Source organism: Manihot esculenta, chromosome 4, assembly GCF_001659605.2.
Source record: "Manihot esculenta cultivar AM560-2 chromosome 4, M.esculenta_v8, whole genome shotgun sequence".
NCBI lineage: Eukaryota > Viridiplantae > Streptophyta > Magnoliopsida > Malpighiales > Euphorbiaceae > Manihot > Manihot esculenta.
Window position 1 is genome coordinate 9,563,004 of NC_035164.2, and position 22,928 is coordinate 9,585,931.

General features: G+C 28.5%; 1 protein-coding gene across 2 annotated transcripts; it reads right to left on the reverse strand.

The window, feature by feature from the left end:
• Positions 1–11,406: 11,406 nt before the first annotated feature.
• On the reverse strand, positions 11,407–22,439 carry LOC110613308 (importin beta-like SAD2). 2 transcript variants are annotated; one of them, XM_021754365.2, is made up of 22 exons: positions 22,121–22,430; positions 21,722–21,857; positions 21,528–21,615; positions 21,108–21,257; positions 20,160–20,322; positions 19,731–19,915; positions 19,472–19,645; positions 18,926–19,071; positions 18,712–18,835; positions 18,445–18,625; positions 18,066–18,225; positions 17,945–17,986; positions 17,611–17,729; positions 17,336–17,534; positions 16,078–16,209; positions 15,615–15,718; positions 15,308–15,487; positions 14,748–14,887; positions 14,465–14,604; positions 14,214–14,371; positions 12,536–12,662; positions 11,407–12,453 (listed from the first exon to the last, which is right to left on the reverse strand). In XM_021754365.2, the coding sequence occupies exons 1-22, from the start codon at positions 22,208–22,210 to the stop codon at positions 12,293–12,295; spliced, it is 3,099 nt and encodes a 1,032-aa protein (XP_021610057.1). In that variant the 5' UTR covers positions 22,211–22,430; the 3' UTR covers positions 11,407–12,292. The 2 variants fall into 2 exon arrangements, with proteins under 2 accessions (XP_021610057.1, XP_043811869.1); XM_043955934.1 differs by lacking the exons at positions 11,407–12,453; positions 12,536–12,662; positions 14,465–14,604 and having other exon boundaries at positions 14,213–14,371; positions 22,121–22,439.
• Positions 22,440–22,928: the final 489 nt, after the last annotated feature.

Genomic DNA, 22,928 nt, shown 5'->3' on the forward strand with positions numbered 1-22,928 from the left:
AAATTTATCTTATATATTAAAGTGAGAGAGTAGTAAATAATAAAATTATATAAAATAATCATATTTATATTTATTATAAATTATCTTTATTTTAATCAATTAAAAAATAATAAATAAATTTACTATTATTTAAAATATTTAATCTAAAATTAATTATAAAATACAATAAAATTTATCAATAATAATTTTAGTAATATCTAAATTAGATTAATCAATTCTATCAATTCTATCATAATATCAAATAACTTTATGATTATGCTTTTCCAGATCAATCTTTATCTTTGCATCACTACCACCAAAAGAAAATAATTTCTTCAAAATGAATATTTCATAACACTTTTAGAAATAATAATCATATATTAATTATAATATTATATTTTTATTAATTATTCTTTTTAGAGGATTAGAGTAAAAACATTATTATTGTTTTCTATTTTAATTTATATTTTTCTGAAGTTTATGTTATAAATTGATTTATATATGTATAAATATTAAATTAGAAATTAATTAAACTAATTATCTATAATATATATAAATATATAAAGGAAAGAAAATTTACTCAAATAGTTTTATTGATAAAAAAATATTTTAATTTTATTAATGAATTTAAAACAATATCCAAAAGAGATTATTTTATTTTCAAAATTATTTTAATTTTAAATATTAGAGTATTAAAAATTCCGTGTGGATTAGATTTAATAAAAAATAATATAGATAGATAATTTTAATTTTTTTAAAGTCTAAATAATTATAGAATTTATATAAATTATAAATTCTTATTTTTTAAATTCTTATATTCAATTTTTTAAAATAAAATATGGTTCTAACTGCTTAAAATTTTATAATTTCATAGAAAAAATTGTTAATTAAGTAGCTTTTGTAAAAAAAAAAATATTAAAATATTTATAATAATACTAATAAAAATAACCTATTTTAATATGGTAAGAAAAAGTAAAATTTTATAATATATTATATTTAAAAATAAAATAAAAATTATTTAATTAATATTAATTTAATTAAATTATCATTTATAATAAATCAGATAATTTTTTATTATTTTTTAAAATTAATCATAAAATATAATAAAATTTATCAATGACAATCTTTATAATCTTTAAATTAGATTAGATCAATTTTATTTTAAAATCAAATAATTTTATTAATATTCTCATATTTATAATTTTTAAATTAAATTAGATCAATTTCATTTTAAAATCAAATAATTTTATTAATATACTTATACAGATCAAACTTTATCTTTCTACTACTATTGTATATAAATTTAAAAAATAATCACTATTAAAAATTATTAAAAAAAATTATATATTACCACATAAAATCAAGAAAATTATTTTCTTCTATATATATTTATATATTAATTATAATATTATTTTTTTATTGATTATTTTTTTCATAGAAAGTTAATAGGAGACATGATTATTTTCTCTATTTTGATTTATATATATTTTTTTAAATTTTATTATTATAAATCGGTTATATATATATATATATATACATAAGTAATAAATCAAAATTTGATTGAGCTAATTATATATTTAAATTTTTTATATATAATATTATAATTTAATTTGTTACTGCATAAATAAATTATAAAATATATATTATGAAATTTATAATAAAAATATAAATATTAAAATATTTTTTATAATATAATTTTACATTATATTTAATTATTTTTCTATATCTTAATTTATATTTTTTGAATTTCATTATTATAAATTAATTTATATATGTACACATAATAAATTGGAGTCGATTGAGTTAATTATCTATTTAAAATTTTCATATATAATATTATAATATTATAATTTTAATATCTTATTGTAGAATTAAATTATAAAATATATATTATGATATGTATAATAAAAATATTAACATTGAAGTTTTTTTAATATAATTTTATATTATATTAAAAAATAATATTATGAGTATAAAAATGTGCAACGACGTATTACATAAAACTAGTAGATATACAAATGTATGAAAGGAGAGACCATTTTTATTTTATTAATGAGTTTAAAATGATATTTGAAAGAGAATTTTTTTTAATTTTAAAAATTATTTTGATTTTAATATTATTTAAATATTTAAAAAATTAAATAAAATATTTAAAATAATTATTATATCATGTTATTTAAATAATTTTATAATTTTATTGATGAAATTTTTTTCATAGATAATGTTAGTTAAAATTTCATGGGGATTAGATTTAATAAAATATAATAATTTTATTAGATAGATAATTTAAAATTTTTTTAAAAACTCAAAGTAATTTAATTTAAATTTTTATTAATTAAATTAATTGTAGAGTTTATATAAATTTTAAATTCTTAATCTTTTTCTATTTAAATTCATATAATCATTTTTATTATAATTCAATTTTTTAAAAAAATAAAAACTTCTTGTAACTTGTTAAAACTATAATGGTTTTATTGAATTTTTTTTCTTTTAATAAAGGGGATTTCGTAAAAAATATTAAAATATTTATTATAATATAAATAAAATATAATCAACTTTACTATACTAAAAAAAGTAAAATTTTATAATATATTACATTTAAAAATAAAATAAAAACTATTTAATTAATATAATTTTTTTATTATTTTTAATTTACATATAATTTATACCGGAGGAGTAGCTGATAATAAGATTTTTAAATTAACTCATTAATTAATTTTTTATATTTTATAATATTTAACGGTTAAATTTAATTAAAAACTAATTAAGATTTATTTTAAAATTTCTTTAATGTATTTTTTTTAAATTAAAAAATAAATTAATAATTTTTTTAATTATAGGAACTAAATATTAAATTTTTTTTAAAAAACTTGCCTGGTAGCTTGAGATTCAGATTATGCATGCTCCACCTAACCACATCGGCTACTTCTTTCTTTGATTTGAAGCGGGGAATTAAACCCAAATGAATTATTTTTATTATTAAAATAATAAATCTCAAAGTAAATATTTAAAAAGTTATTGTAAATTGGTTTCATATTTAAGATTCAAACTAATTAATAATAAATCTGAAATAATTTGGTTAATTTGTATATGAATTATGTGCTTTCTTAATGTATTTTTTTAATATTTTAGTTTTTTTTTTTGAAATAGAGATTGGGAATTGAGAGAATAGAACCTGAGACCTTTCAGATTTATTCAGATACATATACCACTAAACTAAGTCTGTGAGTGTTAATATTTTAATTTAGTTTAAATATTATATTTTAAATTTATTGTCCTATATTTTAATTGGATGTAAGTATAGCCTCTATTTAGTATCAAAATTGGAACAACTTGTTATACACATATAGTATAGGCTGGTGAAGACCTAAACATTTTGTAGATATGGCAATAGCATTCGAAATCCAAAATTAAAATTTGTATTTATAGCGTGAAATTCAAACTCTTAAGAAATTTAACGTATAATCCAAGATTCATACGACTTCTTAATTTTAAAAAGCAAGAATAACATTTGAGATTGTTAGAATTGATGAAATTTTATAATTTTATACTATAATTATAAGGAGTATTATGAAAAATTATTCATATTTAATATAAAATTTATATTCCTAAATAGATAGGATAATATACATTTATATATTTCTAAAATACTAGATTTGATATATTTTTATTATAATTGAAAATCCCTTAATTTATGATAGCATATCATATATGTCTTAATTTTCTATTATAAATAGAAAAGTTTTTGTCTCACGAGATAATAATTTGATTTAATAAAAAGATGAGATTATTATGAAACACTATGGTGGTTCAATAAAAGTAGAGATTCATGAGAATAGATTGGTATAACTCTATTATTTTTTTTTATTTATACAATTATATTTTTATATAGATAGTTAGAAATTATTCGTGCATAGTATATTGTATGATTACTTTTTTTTTGTTGGCAAAAAAGTTAGGTAAGCAACCAACTCGACTTGAAATATTTCGTACAACTCACATAAAAAAGGGAGTCAAGGTATTTTCATTTATGGAAATCACGATGAGTTTATATAAATTAATTTTTATTTATTTATTATTATCACATTATTTTTTTATTTTTTATATCATCATTAGTTATGTATGGTTAATGAGATATTTATTATTTTTTCTTTTTGTACTTAGAGAGCTTATTTGAGTGCCATTGCTAAGAATATGGATGACAATTATGAAAGTTAGTCTGCTTTTGATTTGAATAAGTGTATTGAAATTTCTAAAAGTAGTAAAGGGATGGTTTATGGTTTTGGATCTTCTAATATTGCAAAATCAGGAACTTCAACAATCTCTTTCTCTTGCACATCAGCCCATTCTGAAGGAATTTCTCAAATTATGTTTTCTTTAAAAGAGGTTAAACAAATATTAGAGTAAAACCAGATTAAAATGAAAGAAGATATGGACCAAATGAAAGAGCAAATGCGAGTGTAGATAGAAAAGCAAATAAAAGATCAAATTAAATCATTGAATAACAAAAAGAGATCTTCACCACATAACACAACTGCAGATTCTACTTTTTTATCAGATAGTTCAACAAATTGATGGATTAGTTTTAAATTTTATGAGCATTGTTAAGTATTATGAATTTATTTTAAATTTTATAAACATTATGAAGTATTATGAACACAAATTATAATGATTATGAATGATATTTGATTTATATTAAATATGATTTTTAATTATAAATTATTTGATTATATAGGAAATATCAAAATAAAAGTAAAAAATTATTTTCTTTACAATAATAAATATTATTGAAAATATAAATAATTTTGTGATCAAATTCTATCATATTAGCGACGTATTTGCGACGACTTTTATTAAAATAGCCTTAATATTTTTGATGGATTTTCAACGAAAATTTTTCATCGCTAATTATTTTCGACAGATTAGCAACGGGTTAGTTATTGGATGGATTTGAAATTTCCGATGGATTTAGCAACAAACAAGATTTGTCGCAAATATTTATAATGGAATTATTCGTCAGATATTCGTCGCAATTTTTCCGGCAAATTTTAGATCCATCTGAAAGTCGTCGCAAATTTTTCAGGCGGAGTTTAGATCCGTCAAAAATCCATTGCTAATATTTTCGACGGACAGCAAATCCATTGGAAAAAATTAGTGACATGACTTTAAGCGACGGATTTGAGTCCGTCAGAAATCCGTCACTGAAAGTATCAGCGATGGATTTTTAACTATCAGCGACGGATTTTTGATTATCAGCGACGGAATTTTCCATCGCTGAGGTCTTTTTTTTTTCTGTAGTGTCATGGATTCAAGGCTCAGCACTTCTCTCTTCATTTTTTTTGCTTTTTGACCTTTTAACCTTTAACCGTTCATCTTTGTAGTTAACCTCAACCATTCACCATTCATTTTTCTAGTTTTTCTAGTTTATATTCTTTCTAACAATCTCAATTTTAGTTTGTTTGCAGCCACACTTGTTGCACAAATATCTCCTCCATATTTCCTCTTTGGATCCCTATATCTACATATTCTTCATTTTCTATATATTGCCACCTTCTTCTCACAACAGTTGCTTTGCGTGTCCCAATCCTTATGTCTCTCCACACATCCCTATCGCTGCGACGCTCCATCTGTCCAGCTACTGTGTCACTCTACCTGCTGCCTTGCTCCACCTACCGTCACAGCCGTTTTCTTTCTCCTCCACAGTGTTGGTCACAATGCCTGTCACAGACAGCCGTTTTCTTTCTCCTCCACAGTGTCGGTCACAATGCCTGTTACAGCCGTTTGATTTTCATCACTTTACCTTTTTTATTCTTTTTTTAGCTTGTTTTATATTTGAGATATTAATTCATGCATTATCTTATTTAGATGTCAATGATTTTGGCTTGGGATGAAATTTTGCTCATTATTTTTGCTAATGAAAAATCTTCTTATGTTTGAAATTGGTGGCTGGATTTGTGATTTCAACATAGAAAAAATAATGGAGATATGAAAGAACCGATTATTTGAACCAAACCGAATTAATTTATTTTGATTTGGTTCAATTCGACTTTATATGTAAATTGCTTTGGTTCAATTTCAATTTTAAATGAAATTCAATTTTCGATTTGATCAGTTCGGTTCCAAATCAAAATATTTGCACACCACTGCTTTTAAATATCTAAACTTGATTAAATCCATGATTTGAAGTTGTGTTTAAAAGTTTTTTTCTAAAAGAAGTTTATGTGTCTAAAAGCAATTTTTTAAAAATTTAGGTGTTTAAAAGTAGTATTTTTTAAATTTAAATATTTATTAAATTACTATTAAAGTTAAAAGTGTTTAATAAATAAAAATATTAAAAATATATATATATAAATATACATTTTACCTTATAGAATAAAATAAATGATTGAAAATACTTAATTATTATAAGCTTTCAAGTTCCATGATTGGAAGGGGAAAGTAGCTTCCTTCCCTGAAGGAAGGAAAGGCATTTTGGAAGTATTTTATTCGGATGTATATGAATTATGTGCTGCCTTAATGTATTTTTTTTAATATTGAAATTGAAACAACGTGTTTATACACATAGTATATGCTAGTGAAGACCTAAATATTTTGTAAATATGGCAATAGCATTCGAAATCCAAAATTAAAATTTAGCATCACATTCAAACTCTTAAGGAATTTAATGTATAATTCAAGATTCACACAACTTCTTAATCTTAAAAGGCAAAAAATAAACGGTTGAGAGTGTTAGAATGGATGAAATTTTATACTATAATTATAAGAGTATTATTATTCATATTTAATATAAGATTTATATTCCTATATAGATAGAATAATATAAATTTATATATTTTTAAAATATTAAATTTGATATATTTTTATTATAATTAAAAATTTCTTAATTTATACTAGCATATCATATATGTCTTAATTTTCTATTATAAGTAGAAAAGTTTTTATTTTATGAGATAATAATTTGATTCAGTAAATAAACAGATGTAACCTTTGAGACTTTGTATTCATGGATGTAGATTCCCGTCCTTGTAAAATTTATGTTATTTTTTTTATTTTTATGTGAGATTCTCGAAATCTCAAATTGAATCGAAAAATTGTATTGAATCAAAACTAATATTTATATTTCTAAATAAATAGAATAATATACGTTATATATTTTTAAAATATTAGATTTGATATATTTTTATTATAATTAGAAATCCTTTAATTTATGCTAGCATATCATATATGTCTTAATTTTCTATCATAAATAGAAAAATTTTTGCCTTATGAGATAATAATTTGATTCAATAAGGAGATGTAACCCTTTGAGACTTTGTATTTATGAATGTAGATTTTTATAGCTGAATTAGATAAAATTTGTGTTATTTTTTTCCCTTATGTTATTCTTATGTAAGGTTTTTGAATCTCAAATTGAACTGTAAAACTGTATCGTGTATTGAACCACAATTAATAGTGTAGAAACTGAATCATATCGAATTGAATTTATTTAATTATTTAGTTCGTAGTTCTTTATCATGAATCATACAAAATTCGGACTGAAACTGCACCGATCCTGTACTGAACTGGAACCGTACTAAATAAATAACCGATATATATATATAGTTATATTATAATTCTAATATATACTTCTAATAATATATTATATATATTATATAATTTAAATAAAATTACATATATTATTTAATTATTAAATATTTTTTACCATTTTATTTAGCTAATTTATTTAATTGCTTATAATTTATCCTATCTAAAATAATATATTCACTATCTTTATCTTAACAATATTATATTATTAAAATATAAATTACTAAAGAAATTATATATGTACTTAAAATAATTAAAAAATTTATTATTATTATCTATAAATATATAATAATAATATTTAATTATTATATATTTTAATTATTATTTAATTATTAAAAAATTATAATAGAATAATTTAACTAATTTAATTATTTAACTAAAATTTGTTCAATTTATATATACTATTTCAATATTATTAAATTTTATAATAGTAAAATATAAATTACTAAAATAATTATATAATATTGATATAAATGCATTTACTTATAATTCTTACTAATATTTATCTATATACATAATAATATAAAATTATTATATATTTTTAGTCACCCATCAATTAGAAAAAGAATATACTATTATTATTAAATTATATAGTTTTGTTATAAAAAAAAAAAATAAATTTATAATATATAAGAGAAATAATAAAAACTCGTTAAATTAAAATTTATTTTTATAGAAAAATATAACAAAGATTTTGAAAGCTCTTATGAGAGTTTTTTTTTTCTTTTAAAATTATAAAAATATTATATAGTATTGTTGATATTTGATATTATTATAAAATTGAAATATATGATATGTTAGATTGATATAAATAATATTAATATTATATTAAAATTATTTAATTATTTTAATAAACTTTAAATTTTATTATAAAAATCAATAACTATATTAAAATTAAAATTGAAATAAAAATCAATGTTAAAATTAAAAATATATAAAACCGTGTAAGAATCGTATCAAATTTCAATTTTAATTTCAGTTTAAAAAATAAATTTTTTATTTTTATTTTGGTTGTTGCGATCAACCATCTCAAACTGGAATCACACCCCTAATTATCTTAACTTTAGTAGAGAGTAGACATTTGCGAGTTCATAATTTTAAATATCGTGAAATGTGTAAGGTTTCAATTGTATCCTATTGAAACAACAAATTATCAGCTTCTTTTTTTTTCAAGTGGCCTCTCGATTACTATATTCCAAGTAGAGAAACAAATAAAAAGATTATTCTTAAAACTTCTCAAAGACGTTCAAGAATTTATTATTAGAATATTTTATCATTTTCAAGATGGATGGATTATTATTTTAACATTGATTTATTTATCACAATCACAATAAAAAATATTCCTACTGAACTCAATTACTTACTGCTATTACTCTTCAATTTTCAATTAAGGTCTATCCTGCAAAAGTACTCAAATTGGATTAGTAATCGATTTTTCAGTTTCGTCATAAGATTTGCGTTTTTACCTAATATGGAAAGCGACATCTGTCGATAAATGGTTATACAATAATGATCCTTACGAACTAATTGTTTTACACTTTTTACTTGGTGTAGGTTGTTACATGGATTGTGACCCTTCTCTTCACCTCAGATCAATAGATTTTCTCAATTGGAGGATCCCTATATGGATCCCCTATATGGATAATACACATTTCAATTGACCGGATTTAATTTTAATTGTTTTGTTTCGAAGTAAAAATATTCACGAAACAGTTTGCCCTATTCAGATATTCACAACAAAAAAATTTTGAGAATTATGAGAGTATGATATTAAATACAAAGAAGTAATATTTTTCTTCTAATAAATACATTGAAAATCATACTAAAAAGTGTATATATTAAAGTATTATCAATCATATTATTTTAATTTGATTTCATTTTTTTTCCCCAATGATCTGGCTTAATGTGCATTCCAGAAGCTGAAGTCCTCATGGCCTTTCCAGCTACAAAGTACAAAGAGCTATTCTCCAAAGCTGTTAAGATGATTCAGTTGTTTATGCTTTTTTTTTTAAGTTTTTCTGTAACCTTTTTAATCACTGTATTAATCAATTACATATGACGGCGATGCAGCTTGCTAAAGCATTGGTAAGATCATTGTTGGAATATAATGCTTCGTGTAGATATTTTAGATTTAATAAGTTGAAGATTCCTATCCAAAAAACTATTGTTCAAAACAATAAAAGTCAAATTACTAAAATCCTTTTAATGTTTGAAAAACGTTTATATATATATATTTTTTTGGATATAGAGAACTGAATTAAAAGAGTAGAATCTGAAATCTCTTAGATTTACTCAGATTCACCTTATCACCGAGTTAAACATGTGAGTGAAAAAAAAACAAATGTTTATTCTTTAAACCCCATCTCTCTATATATATTACTTTTAAGACCTTTTTCTCCAATTGACATAATATAATGCTCAAATACATCAAACGTATTAACCTTAACTTATGAAATTTGATCTTATAACCACATTTAAATTTTAAATCATTACAAGTTTAGTACATACGTTTATAGATAATAAATAAAAATTTATACGTTTAGTTAAAAATAATTTATTAGCACATTTATTATGAAAATTATTAAAAATGTATAAATTATTTTCATTAAAAATAATATAGTAATCTAATTGGTTAAATTAATTTATAAATAAGTTGTATGTAACTATCAAAATAAAAAGTTAAGAGCACCAGCTTTACGAAAATTACAAAAAAAACTATAAATTATTTTCATTAAAAATTATACAGTAATTTAATTGATTAAATTAATTTATAAATAAGATGTTTATAATTATCAAAATAAAAAGTTAAGATCACCGGCTTTTTTTATATGTTTATAAATTACTTATAAACATGTCACATTTTTATAAATAAACGGTCATTTAAACATAAACAAACGGCCATTTAAATTCTAAAATATATAAACCGTGAATTTATAAACAAACAGTCATTTAAACATAAACAAACGGCCATTTAAATTCTAAAACTTATAAGCTGGTTTCACCTGCTCGTTAACCAAGTCAAACACCCTCTCAGCTCGCCATATGATAGATCACCAGCTTAAATTTTAACCACCTTTTCTCGAATTACCAATAATTACTCATTTTCAAGTTTGCTTACCGATGATTTATTATTCGAAAAAATCTAACGGAAATTATAGGACGTCTAGTAATCAAATATATCAAATATTTTTTTCCTCCACTGAGATGTTATTTTTATGTTGCTTTCTGGAAAATCGAACATGCCAAACAAGCAAGTATTTACTTGAAGTAATTGTTATAAGATAATTTCGAGGTAAAAATATCGACTTTGTATGATTATAGAAAGGGGTAGAAATTTAACTTCTGCAAGGAAAAAAGAAAAGAGAACATAATAGAAAAAGTAAGAATTGGGGAGGACTGAGTAGAATACTACTTGGTCAAATTTAAAATAATATTTACTATTAAGGTAAGATTAGTCAAATTTAATATTAAAACTACTAAGGAGATTTTCTTACGAAAATGATAAACTTACTCTATGTAAAGAAAATAGAAAATAATTTTATCTCAGATGCTAAAAAACTAATGCAATTTTTCTTATTAAACCTTCAACTTTGTTTTCAACTAATCAATAACCACTAAACAAAATTCAATTGAGAAAAATCAAATTCAATTACAACGCTTTATAATTGAACAATATAGCCGTATCAGAATTTCCGAGCCCAAAAGAGGTCGACATTTCACTCATTAGACCAATTAAAACTTCATATTTTACTATCAAATTTTTATTTTAAACCGAGTTTCTTTAACAAAACGAAATAACCGAAAAAAATGTAGTAAGAATAAAAATATTTGAAAAGCAAAGACTTTGTTGGAAACTTGCACTTTTATTCATGTGCACAAACAACGCATACTTAGCAAAGAAGCAACAGAAAAGGAAACTCGAAGGAAAAACAATACATGGGAAGCCTTCCTTTACAAACCCATTACTCCCTTTTCATTTAACCACATTATATAAAGAATATCAAAATGTTTTACAATCTGTCGCAAAAGCTACCCCTAGAAACACCCCAATCCTCCCCCTCCCTTCTTCCCCCAAACCATGCAAGAAAACCAAAACTCCAACCAGTGTTTCGTAGACTTTACTCGTTACAAAAATTTTTTTTTAAAAAAAGAATATTTGCTACCCTTCTACCCAAAAAAATATATATCATTACATCCATCCACCACCCATATGATCTCTCCATTCATCTCACATTACCAGACCTCATAATCTACGCCTGAAGACCTCCTGCTCTCAAACACACAAAAAAAGAAAGAGAAAGATGATGTCCAGGGTACAACATGCCACCCAAAAATGCTCCTCTCTTTTTTTTTTTTTTTTTTTTTTTTGGCAAAATAACAACGCAGAACGATGACACAAGCTTGGTGAGATAGGCATCTTCTGACATAGAATCAGCCAGACTCTGGGGGAAAAAAGAATGAACGCCTCAAACCATGGTTGAGTTACAGCACAAGGTTCCCGATCCCACAATCTAGTAAGCACATGGGAAATGAGGCAAGTAGTGAACCAATAATTTGAACCTGAAAACCCTTCAGGGGCTGACCTCTCCATGACAGTAGAACCAATCAAATATGCTTAAGAGACTGGTAAAGACTCCCCATCCATCTATAACATAACCTAAATGAATGGAATATGCAGTGAAAGTGAAAGCAATACAAACTTGAGCCACATTGTGTCCAGGGCTTTAAGTTATGAAGCAACAGCAGCTGATGCCTTCTCCATCCTTTCCTTTTCAATCTCTGCTCTCCTCTGTTCAGCATGTTGGGCAACACCATTTGCAAGCGCTTGGTGGTGGAAGTCCAGTGTCTGTGTTAGATTCTGGAACCTTAATGGATCTGTTGCTTGCACGGCTTCATTTGAAGTAATAAAAGAAAATTAGACTATTTTCAAGTGATGTCGAACTAAATATACAATAGGGAACTGTTATTTTACCTTTCATAGTATCAACAAAGAAAATGAAAGGATCCACCTCATCAATTGGTGACTGCAACTCTTCATCGTCGCTGTAGTCATCATCCGAGTCGTCATCATCCTCATCATGTGGTCGGAAGGCCTTTGCCTGTGATATGCATTGCAAGGGATGATCATGTAAATCAAAAGAGTGGGTCAAGGCAACATTGGAGAAAGAGAATTTAAGTGAAAGGAGGAGAAAACCAGTTTTCAATATAGAAAAAAGGATCAGAAAATCCACAGATTTTGATGAGCCCATTACAATCTAATATTTTAAATCCACCTAGGACTAGAAGGTGGGATTTTGTGAAATCCCCCTCTCACCATCTGGATTTCACAAGCTAGTATCAAAATTGCCTTTCAATTCCATGATTTTAGATTGTAAAAGAAACAAAGAAGATTGAACAAATCCAACTATTTGAAAACCTAGGTTTCTTAATCACGAATTTGAACATCCCATGAGTAGTACAAAAACATTACATAAGCATGCGGAATCATGCAACACGAGAACTTGGCTAGGGTTAAAACCAATATGCATAGACTAGGTCATTTCTATACAAAGCAAGCTTTAGAATTAGTTTTCCAGTTGATAATGACAACCCACTCAAGTAATTTCATGTTTTTCATCCAACATGCTGAATCACATAGATACCTTAAACAACATCATATATAAAACAAATAATATCGCATAAAATGAAGTTCTGCAAGAATATAGCAATTGCAGGGTAAGGTTACAATAGCACCTGGCTAATATTTTGAATTTCTTATAATCAATTAAATGATGTGAGCAGATCTAGGATCACTGGCCACATCATTTTCTGTCTAGTTTGTCGAGAGGTCAATGAGTAGGGTGCTGGAGAAATCTCAGCACCCAACAGGCCACAGTTAGCGAAGCCCATTTAAAATCATGATAATGACAACCCACTCAAGTAATTTCATGTTTTTCATCCAACATGCTGAATGACATAGATACCTTAAACAACATCATATACAAAATAAATAATATCCCATAAAATGAAGTTTTGCAAGAATATAGCAATTGCAGGGTAAGGTTACAATAGCATCTTTTGACCAACCTGGCCAATATTTTGAATTTCTTATAATTAATCAAATGATGTGAGCAGATCTGGGATCACTGGCCACATCATTTTCTGTCCAGTTTATCCAGAGGCCAACATGGTTTTTGGAACTGACCGCACAATTGTTTCCAATATATGATCTGGCCAATCATGTATTAAAAAGAGTTCTCATTTTTAGGAGAATCAACTACTGTATTGCCATGTCATACTTAACAAGCTACTTAATAGTAAAGATAATGTTAAAGAACTTACAGAACCAAAAAGAGAGAGGTAATGGGACAAGAGAAAATAAAAATGTATTTGTGCTGGCATTATAAAAAGCACATACATTATCCGACGCACACAAATATACTGGTAAATTCTAGCTCTCAGTCACACAGCAATTTGATTCATCTGTCAAATCGCAGAGCTTAAGATAGGAATATAATATAAACATTAAAGAAGTTGCTAATAATAACCCCTAAATTTATATTGAAGACTACATATACAGCCAACATATTTGAGAAAACTTAAGGTTATATAAGAAAAAGAAGAGTAAAACGCAGTGTCTAATAAATGAAGATAAAACAATATGTACACACCTGTGCAGCCAATTTTTGAAGTTTAATGCTGTCAGCTTCATCCCCATCCTCAGCATCAACTCCCATGTCCTTGTCAGAACCATCACCATCATCTTCATCATCAGTTTGGAAACCATCCATATCATCATCATCTTCAGCTTCTTCTTCCTTTGCAGCTTCTGACACCACATATACAATACAAAGGAGATATTAATATTGCAAAAAAACATGCCAGCAAGGAGGGCAGAAGAAGCAGGAAGTGAGATGAGGACCTGCAACTTGATCCTTGTATGCAACTAGGAGATCAAGAGTGGTCCTGAAAACACGCTCCAAGGCCTCTCCGGGTAATTGATTTGCAGGAAGTGAAAGTAGTGATGTCAACCCCAAACAACAAACTTTCTTGTCATGCTCCCTGTGCCAGACATTACTTAGACAACCCAAACGAACCAACACTAGTATAAAATAAAAATTGCCTCAAACATAATAACCAAGACCAACCCACTACATCACATAATAGAAGCCCAAGGACTTGACAGGAAACACATGGCAGATTACCTTTTAAAATTAGCTCTTGCACCACTTCTTTTCACTTGTTGCAACATCTGGAACCAAAGGTTAAAAATCTCAGTAGCAACACCAAGCTTTTGCAGTATGCTCAGCGTCAAAGCTGCATTATAATAAAGGGCATCTGCTATCTGCAACCAAATACATAATGCCTTCCGTCAGAAAGAAATGACAATTCAACTGTTAATGAATGATAATACATTAAGAAAACATCTAATTATAAAGATAGTTTGTTCACACATATAATACAAATAAGATTTCACTAATAACAAAATAAATGAAAACTCAGACCCTTTTTTATTCATCATTCTTTTATAGAGAGTATTTTAAGTGGGTTGGTAAATTCAACAAGTTCGATAAATAAAGTACTTTGAACTCCCTGATTGAGCAAATATTGAAAGGTCAAAAAAAAAAATTGTTTTCCATAGAGATGCGCATAATTTCTTGTCATTTGGTGTGTAAAGATGGAGAACATCAGAATTTCGCAAAATATTATCGAACATGATAATGAGGCTCTTGAATTCACGAAATGACCAATTCATTATCCCTACCACTTGAATGAGAAGACATTTCAAGTATGATTTTTCTGCTCGATGCAATCGTTCAACAGTGATTCTCAGATATGGCTCAACCCACTGATCCACCTGGCCCTTACAATTCTGGAAAACAACTTCAATCAGCTTTGGTGCTGGCTCAATATCACTGTCTTCCAAATTTCTATCAGCCATGATCTACAAAGAAAAGAATAATAAAAAAGACTAGATTAGCCAGATTGGAAAAAAAAAATGGATGGAATTTTCTTTTTCCCTGTTTTCATGTGTGCACAAGGAAATATTCAATAACTTGAAAGGAACTCACAGATGAAATCATAGTCCAAAGGCTTTGTTGGTAATCTGGCTCCTTGCATGTGAGGAAATGCGCAGTTCCCCTTGATATGTAGTTGTCCAAGGGAACCAGAATATCTGGCATCAAAATTGAGCAGCATGAGAATTAACATAGAGAAGATTCTCCTAAGAAAATAAAATCAGAAGCAGTTAAAGAAAATCTCAACGTTACATCTGCAATAGAAACTCAGAAATTAGTTTTTTCTTTCAACGCAAATTAGTTTTTTTTTTTTTCTCCTCAGAGGGGGAAAAGGTGCACACATGTTAATTTCCCTACAATATCTTGTTAAGTATAACCAAAGGTGCACATAATTTAATATCCCTAAAATATCTTGTTAACTATAACCATCTAAGTAGAAAACAGCAATTACAGCAGTGAGAGCCAAGACATCTAAAACAAAGGAATAAATTCCACTGCATTTAACTGAAACACATACTTGAAAAGAAATCAATAGCCCAATCTGCCAATGCTTCCATCATCAAAGGCCAAAGACTCCACATGTCCAGAGATATACTTGGAGCGAAAAAGGTCATGTATGAAACAATTTCCAGTACTTCTTCAAACACCTCTGTAGAGATGCGTAGCCAGAAAAGTCGTATAAATTGAAGTGAGAATTAGAAGGTGAATAACATAAAGGCATAATTTATATCAAAACAATAAAGATTACAAACTTTTTTATATACATAATGCTTTGATGAACAACTGAAATCCTACCCATGCATAAGGGGAAAAATTATAATCAACATGAAGTTTGAGGAAATTATTTCAAAATGAAATTTATGCACAAGCAAATGTGTGATCTAAGTTCCCATAACCCCCTTCAATTTGATTTTGCATTTCTCAATTAGGTTACAAAATGCAAAAGTATCTGTATTTAGTGGGACCAAGGCAAATAGATCAAATAGTGCTTGGAATTTCTCACTTTTCCAAAAGAGGCAATGCTGCTTGGCCTTCAAACATTACATAATTGTATAATGAATAGTATCCAAAACTAGACCTGGCAACGTGCTGGTTCCGGTCCAGTTTCAGGCTATAGACGCCAGTTTGACAGGCTTAATTGTTTGAATTGTTTCCAGTTTGAAATGGTTTCAATTCAATGATAATTACATTTCAAAATGGCTGCAATTCAAAGCGGTTTCAGTTTAGTAGTTCTGGTTCCATTTCAGCTCCAGTTAGAAATTTTTTAGAAGCACAATAATAATATTCCATACAATAGAATATGTAAATTTCTAATAAGATTTAGATTTATAACACATCATTTATTTAGGTCCAACAGTTAAAAAAATTAAGGAAACCAAATTAACCGATGTAAATTTATTTATTTATTAAAAAAGGTGTAAATTTAGACTCAGGCTTGTTCTGGTTCGTAATTTGCAATCCAAATAATCCTGGTTCAAGAAGGGGAGGCCCGTAATGTGTCCCCCCAATAGTCACTAGCCCGGTTCATGAACCATTTGACTGGATCTGGTCCTGGTTTGTACAGACCCGAGGCCAAGTCAATCTGAAACAATTGGTTATGCTAGCAATAGCAGAATACCCAGGAAAGTTTCAACTACTATGCAATAGTGCCTAGACTTTATCAAAACAATGTAAGCCAGTTTCTATCATCCAAACATCAGAGATCATGAACACACTGGCATACCCACATACAGAGAGAAGATTAAGAATTGACATTCCAGCCGATACATGCCTACCTTGACCATCAGTCGTCAACATTCTACGCATTATAGGAAGCAAAGTTGGTTCAATCTGGACAAAGAGATGAGGAAGCCTGCTAACTGATTCAAGAATTGTACTTATAGCACGTAAACAACCAACTGCTGCCAAAGCACCAGGATCATCAGCTTCATCATCAGCTTCTGCAGTGTTCATACACCTCCAAAATGCAGCAGCCTGAGCACACAGAAATAATAAGCCTCGGGGAAAAAGGAAAAGAAAAGAAATCTAACAGAATGTCTGAACAGATTACCAAATTCTGGCATAAACCTAGAGCATAGGGTGCCATTTCCTCTCCAAATTTGTCCACTATAGTTTCCAGAGTAAAAACCAGGTCCTCATTTTCTACCTCATTCATCAGTTTAAAGAACTCTGAGGAAAGATGTTGGAAAGAAAAAGTTATACTTCAGACTTTCTATCAAAGGTAACTGGTCTATATTATTAATTACTAGGGTTCATTGTGAAGTAAAATAGAAAAAAAAATACAGCCATATATATCAGTAAAGAGACTATAAGGTTCATGGTTTACTGACTCCAAGCATTTGCAAAATAAAGATTGTTTATCACAAGACAAGGTAGCAACATACCATCAAGCAGTTGGGGAAGAATGGGGCGAATTTCATTTAAGTCTGCATCATGAACAGGTCCATTTAGAGAGACAAATTAACATTAGAGAAGCAGATTCAGAAAGAATATGGGGCTACATACCCTTGCAAGCTTCAACAAAGCTTCGCAATGCAAAAACTGAATCAATACGAACCGGGAGCTCTGTATCTCGTAACCCAGAAACAACACTGTGCAAGGCTTTACGGAAATTGTTCTGGTCTGAGAAGTTAATATGCGCGTATTGTCCTGCAACCCAAGCCGCCTAATATGCATAAAAGCCAAATAAACAAATTAATACTTCCATGGAACAAGTATAACCTTTAAAGAAAAATTACATAGAGGACAACTTGCAATTTAGGTTGTACAACCTTCAAAAATTCAAGTACATCAAAGTAAAAGATCCAAGAGCAAGTACAGATAAAAAAAAAAATTATTGCTGCAAATTAATGACAATACTAAATAAGAAAGAAGGGTGACAAACCTTCGCCCTAAGATGACCAACAGGGCTGCTAAACTCGGGGAAAACATGCTGCACTAACATACGCTCCAGTTCAGATTTGTAAGGTTCAGTTTGTTTCAGTTTGTCACAAAGCGCTCCAATAGCAAGTAAAGCACCATCTTTTTGTCGATAGGGTTTATATCCTACTGGTGCTTCATCATACCTACATAAAGGAAAAATGCAAAACTACACCTTTAAGCACTGTCTTACTTTAGGCTTCCTTACATAAACCTTAACTAGAAAGAATACCTCTTAAAAATTTCTACAATGAATTGAATAAACTTTTGAAGGTTCTCCTTCCCACGTTTTCTAACCAATTCACTGACGAAATCCATTGAAGCAGTCCTCGGACTGTACAAATCCTCAATAATATCTGCATCAATGCATTATGCATGTTATTTGAAAAATCAGTATTGCAAATTTTACATGCTTCAAGCACAAAATATTGCATTCCCATACTTACCATAACCTTTCCTAACATATTCATGGGGGTCTTCATCCCAAAGCTTTTGATCATTGTCATTGAAGCACATAAGAGGAAAAACTATCTCAAAAAGAAGGACATCTAGGCGTGGTTGCAGGAGATTATACATGCTATTCTTCGATATACTGCATGTAATTGGCATTACAAAAACACCAACCAAAATTATTAATCTTCATATAAATGTGAGGGACACCCTCATAATGAAGTGAAAAGCATACAAATTAGCTGTTCATATACTTGAGCACATTTCTTAGGGCAGGATATCTAGAGTTCCAAAAAATCACATATATGATCCTCAGCACATTGTGCCCTCAATAACTAAGCTAAAGACACAAGCATACATCTTCATCTCATTAAAAGATATCTAATAGGATAGTCAACTTCTTCCACAAATTCAAATTACCATATAATGATGCCTGTGAGAAGTTTAACACACTGGTTTCTGACAAAATGAAATTCAGACAGAGAATAGAAGAAGAAGAAGAAGAAGAGGTTGTAACATGTAAATAAACAAATTGCACTTACCTGTTACTTAGATACTGCAAAATTAGGTTTGTAACTCTGTCAGGCAAATATCCACCAAGACGCACCACATTCAACAAATTCAAGTGGCACTCCAAAATCTTCCCTGCATAATTCTTCTGAAACATTTGGGCAAAAGCTCTGTTCTCTTGGTTTTGAAGTTTTAAATCTCCAAATCTGGAAGTGTTTAAATGGCTAGAAGTCAAAAACAAGCTGCAACCTCCTTCAAATATTCAAAAATCATTTTAGTTTGAAAACATACCGAGTGTACAGCCTGTTCAAAATATGAACTGTCCACTTCTTCACCTTCCACCACCCCCATGACTTCCTGAGTTCAGGATCTACAGGCTGACCCTCTACAGGAACAGGCCTCTCCAGAACATTTAAGAAAAGAATCATCCACGCATTGAAGACATTTGGATCAAATAACTGCTTTGGAATCTCCAGCTGAAAATAAACAGGATATGTAAATGATCCAAAAAAGAAATAAAGCTGTACATGATCATAGAAATTATCAAAAGCTATCCATATTTCCATGACAATGATATGCTTGATAAAAAAGGTACACAAACAAAACAAAGAGGAAATAAGTTGCAAAGAGACTTGAAGAACCCCTTAAAACAAATTATATGTCCGAATGAAAGGGTATAATAAGCAAATTTTTCGTCTGCTATTAAACATTAAAACTTACATATATAGATGACCAAAATATTTTACAAATAAGCTTGATTAAATCTGCTACTTCTAATGAAGGATTTGCAATCTGCACAAGCCTGTTGAAGATATTGAGAAGATGTGGGAACGTCTCCTCAACAATACGATAAACAGGTGTCCTCTCCTCATCTGACTTGAACCTAAAGTAATAGAAGAATATATTTAAAAAATACTGGGACATACATAGTTTATAGTATTTCAAACAGTACCAGAATGCAAGATGAATAGGGATTGATTGAGATCAAAATAATCAGAACATAAATTGACAATCCCAAATAACACATTCAATAAATGAAAAGAGCGAACAAAGCAGCCTCTTCTTAACAACCACCATCCATCCCCTGCCCCACTTCTAATCTTTTATAGTCACAGGAGTGGGTTAAACATCCTGATTAAAAAAATGCATATTCATTATAGCAGTAAAGAGCTGCAATATAAAATCAATATCCAAGCTCCAAAAAGATATAAAATTTAAAAAAGAAAGACATACAAAGATCGCGTACTCACTCTCTCACTCGTTGTCATGCATTAATCAAGCAACACCGGGTTTCTTTCCACAACAAGGTTTCAGAATTTTACCCATGCAAAGAAGGAAAAGCTGTACTGCTATAGCCAAAGGAGAATGCAAGCTAAACAGAGACTGACAAACCGATCAATACTTAGTTTGGTCCTCTTCATCTATTACTTCAAAAATGCATGAAAGACAAACTCTAATGCATATGCATATATGTACATATCATGACAAACCAACCATATGCAATTGTTTATTTGTCTTTCATATATACAGTCAACAAGGGCTTGAATTTTGAGAAACTTACAAGGAGAACAACAAACAAGCACATCCACAGCAATCACCTAACCATATAGGCTCAAGTGCTATCTTAACATGAACAACACAAACTAACCATCATAAGTATATCCTTACTCATATTTTCTAGAAAGAATCCGCAATACAAACAAAGCTCCATAAACTTGCTGATCTTGTAAATTATGTTTGATCCAATCCAAAAGACGTGGCCACTGCTCTGGGTAGTCAGCATGGATAATTGTCTTGAGGCACTCACCCAACTGCACCCTGTACATCGCGGCCTTTGATATTAGAGCAAGTAAAATCAAAATACTATAAACTAATGAACCTAATCAATCTAGAAATACGATCAATAAACAAACAAAAACAGAAAAGAAATATCAGAAAATAAAAACAGCAAAGACCAAAAAGAAAAGTAAAACAAATTTACAGGAACAAAATGCAACTTGAAAACCAAATGCTGTACTCATACTGTAAAGAAAGGTGTCACAAAAATTAATCACAAGGAATAAAACAGTAAAGTTCAACAAATTATACCTCAACAAAGGAGGAACTTGCACAACAAACATAAGGATGTGATCCCTCACAGCATCCTTATCACTTTGTGATATCTTTGATTGCTCATCTACATCAAATAAAGATTGCATAAAACTAGGCAATTGATATTGATAAAAGCAGTGAAAATATCTAACAATGTATTCTCTTAAGAATTAGGAAAATTATGAGCTTACCAGGTTCATGAGGTGCCCAGTTCTTTGCAATGAAGTTCTTGAAATGAATACTAGCAACTTGCCGCACTGCCATATCGCAATTATTGTCCACGATGATCTGCAGCAACCTCATCAGATGCTGAGGGGTGTACTGGAACTGCAAAAACGCATAAATTTTTAACAACTCAGTATACAAACTCAGATTGACTACGCAAAATTAATAAGAAAATGATGACTATTCGGATTAGTTTAGCACCAACAAACTAATCCAAAATAGATAAATTGATGAAAGAACTAAACCATCAACTATAATCCGCAATTCTGATCAAGTAAAGCAAAAATTGTCTATTTGTTAATAACTTCAATCCAACAAGTTCCTGACCAAGAAATTAATCGATTCAAGACGTTAAAAAAGGAAACCTGATTGAGGCTTTGCTCAGCGGCTTTGCGTTCATCGGGATTGGGGCTGAGAGCAGCTTGGAGGATCAAAGCGAGGCTAGGGAGATCCATTAACGGAATAGGAAGTATCAATAACTGGACAAGAATTGAACTCGAAACCCGAAATTCGAGAATCGAGATTGAAGTTGGAGGATTCCAAACCCTAGCTCGAGCTCAATTGCAACCAAAAATGGCGTATACCAGGGTTTAGAGAGAGAGAGACAAAGAGAGAGAGGGTTGCGGAGAGAGACAGCTAGAGAGTGGAGAGTATTTAAATCATTAGGGTTTACGGTAGTTTAACTAGAAAATAGCAAATACATTGTAGCTACTCGCTTACTACTCTAGTTGACTCGGACCCTGACTCGCGTACGCTGGGCCTTCGTGGAAATGGCTTGTTTGGCGACGCGGATTAAAGAGAAAACATTGCGTATATATTGTTCTTCATATGCGATAAGAGCAAGCAGGAGAATGATAAATCCCCCAGCCAGCTTTAGGTTCAGTCGGGGCTGTCCTCCAGGCTGTCTGAGAATTGAAAATTGCTACAACTCTTAGCCAATATTTGGGGACACGATCTCTTTAGATCGAATTCATACTAGCTTTTTGGGCTGGTTTTATTATGTTATCTAATCTCAATTTACTTGGTTTTATGGTGTTAGTTTATTAGTTCAAAAAGGGTAAATCATAATAATATGTTGTTCTTAATTGAAATGCAATTAATGTTTTATATGAAAATGGTATCATCAGTTTTTTTTTATAAATTATTTAATATCCAAAGTCTAATAACTTGACT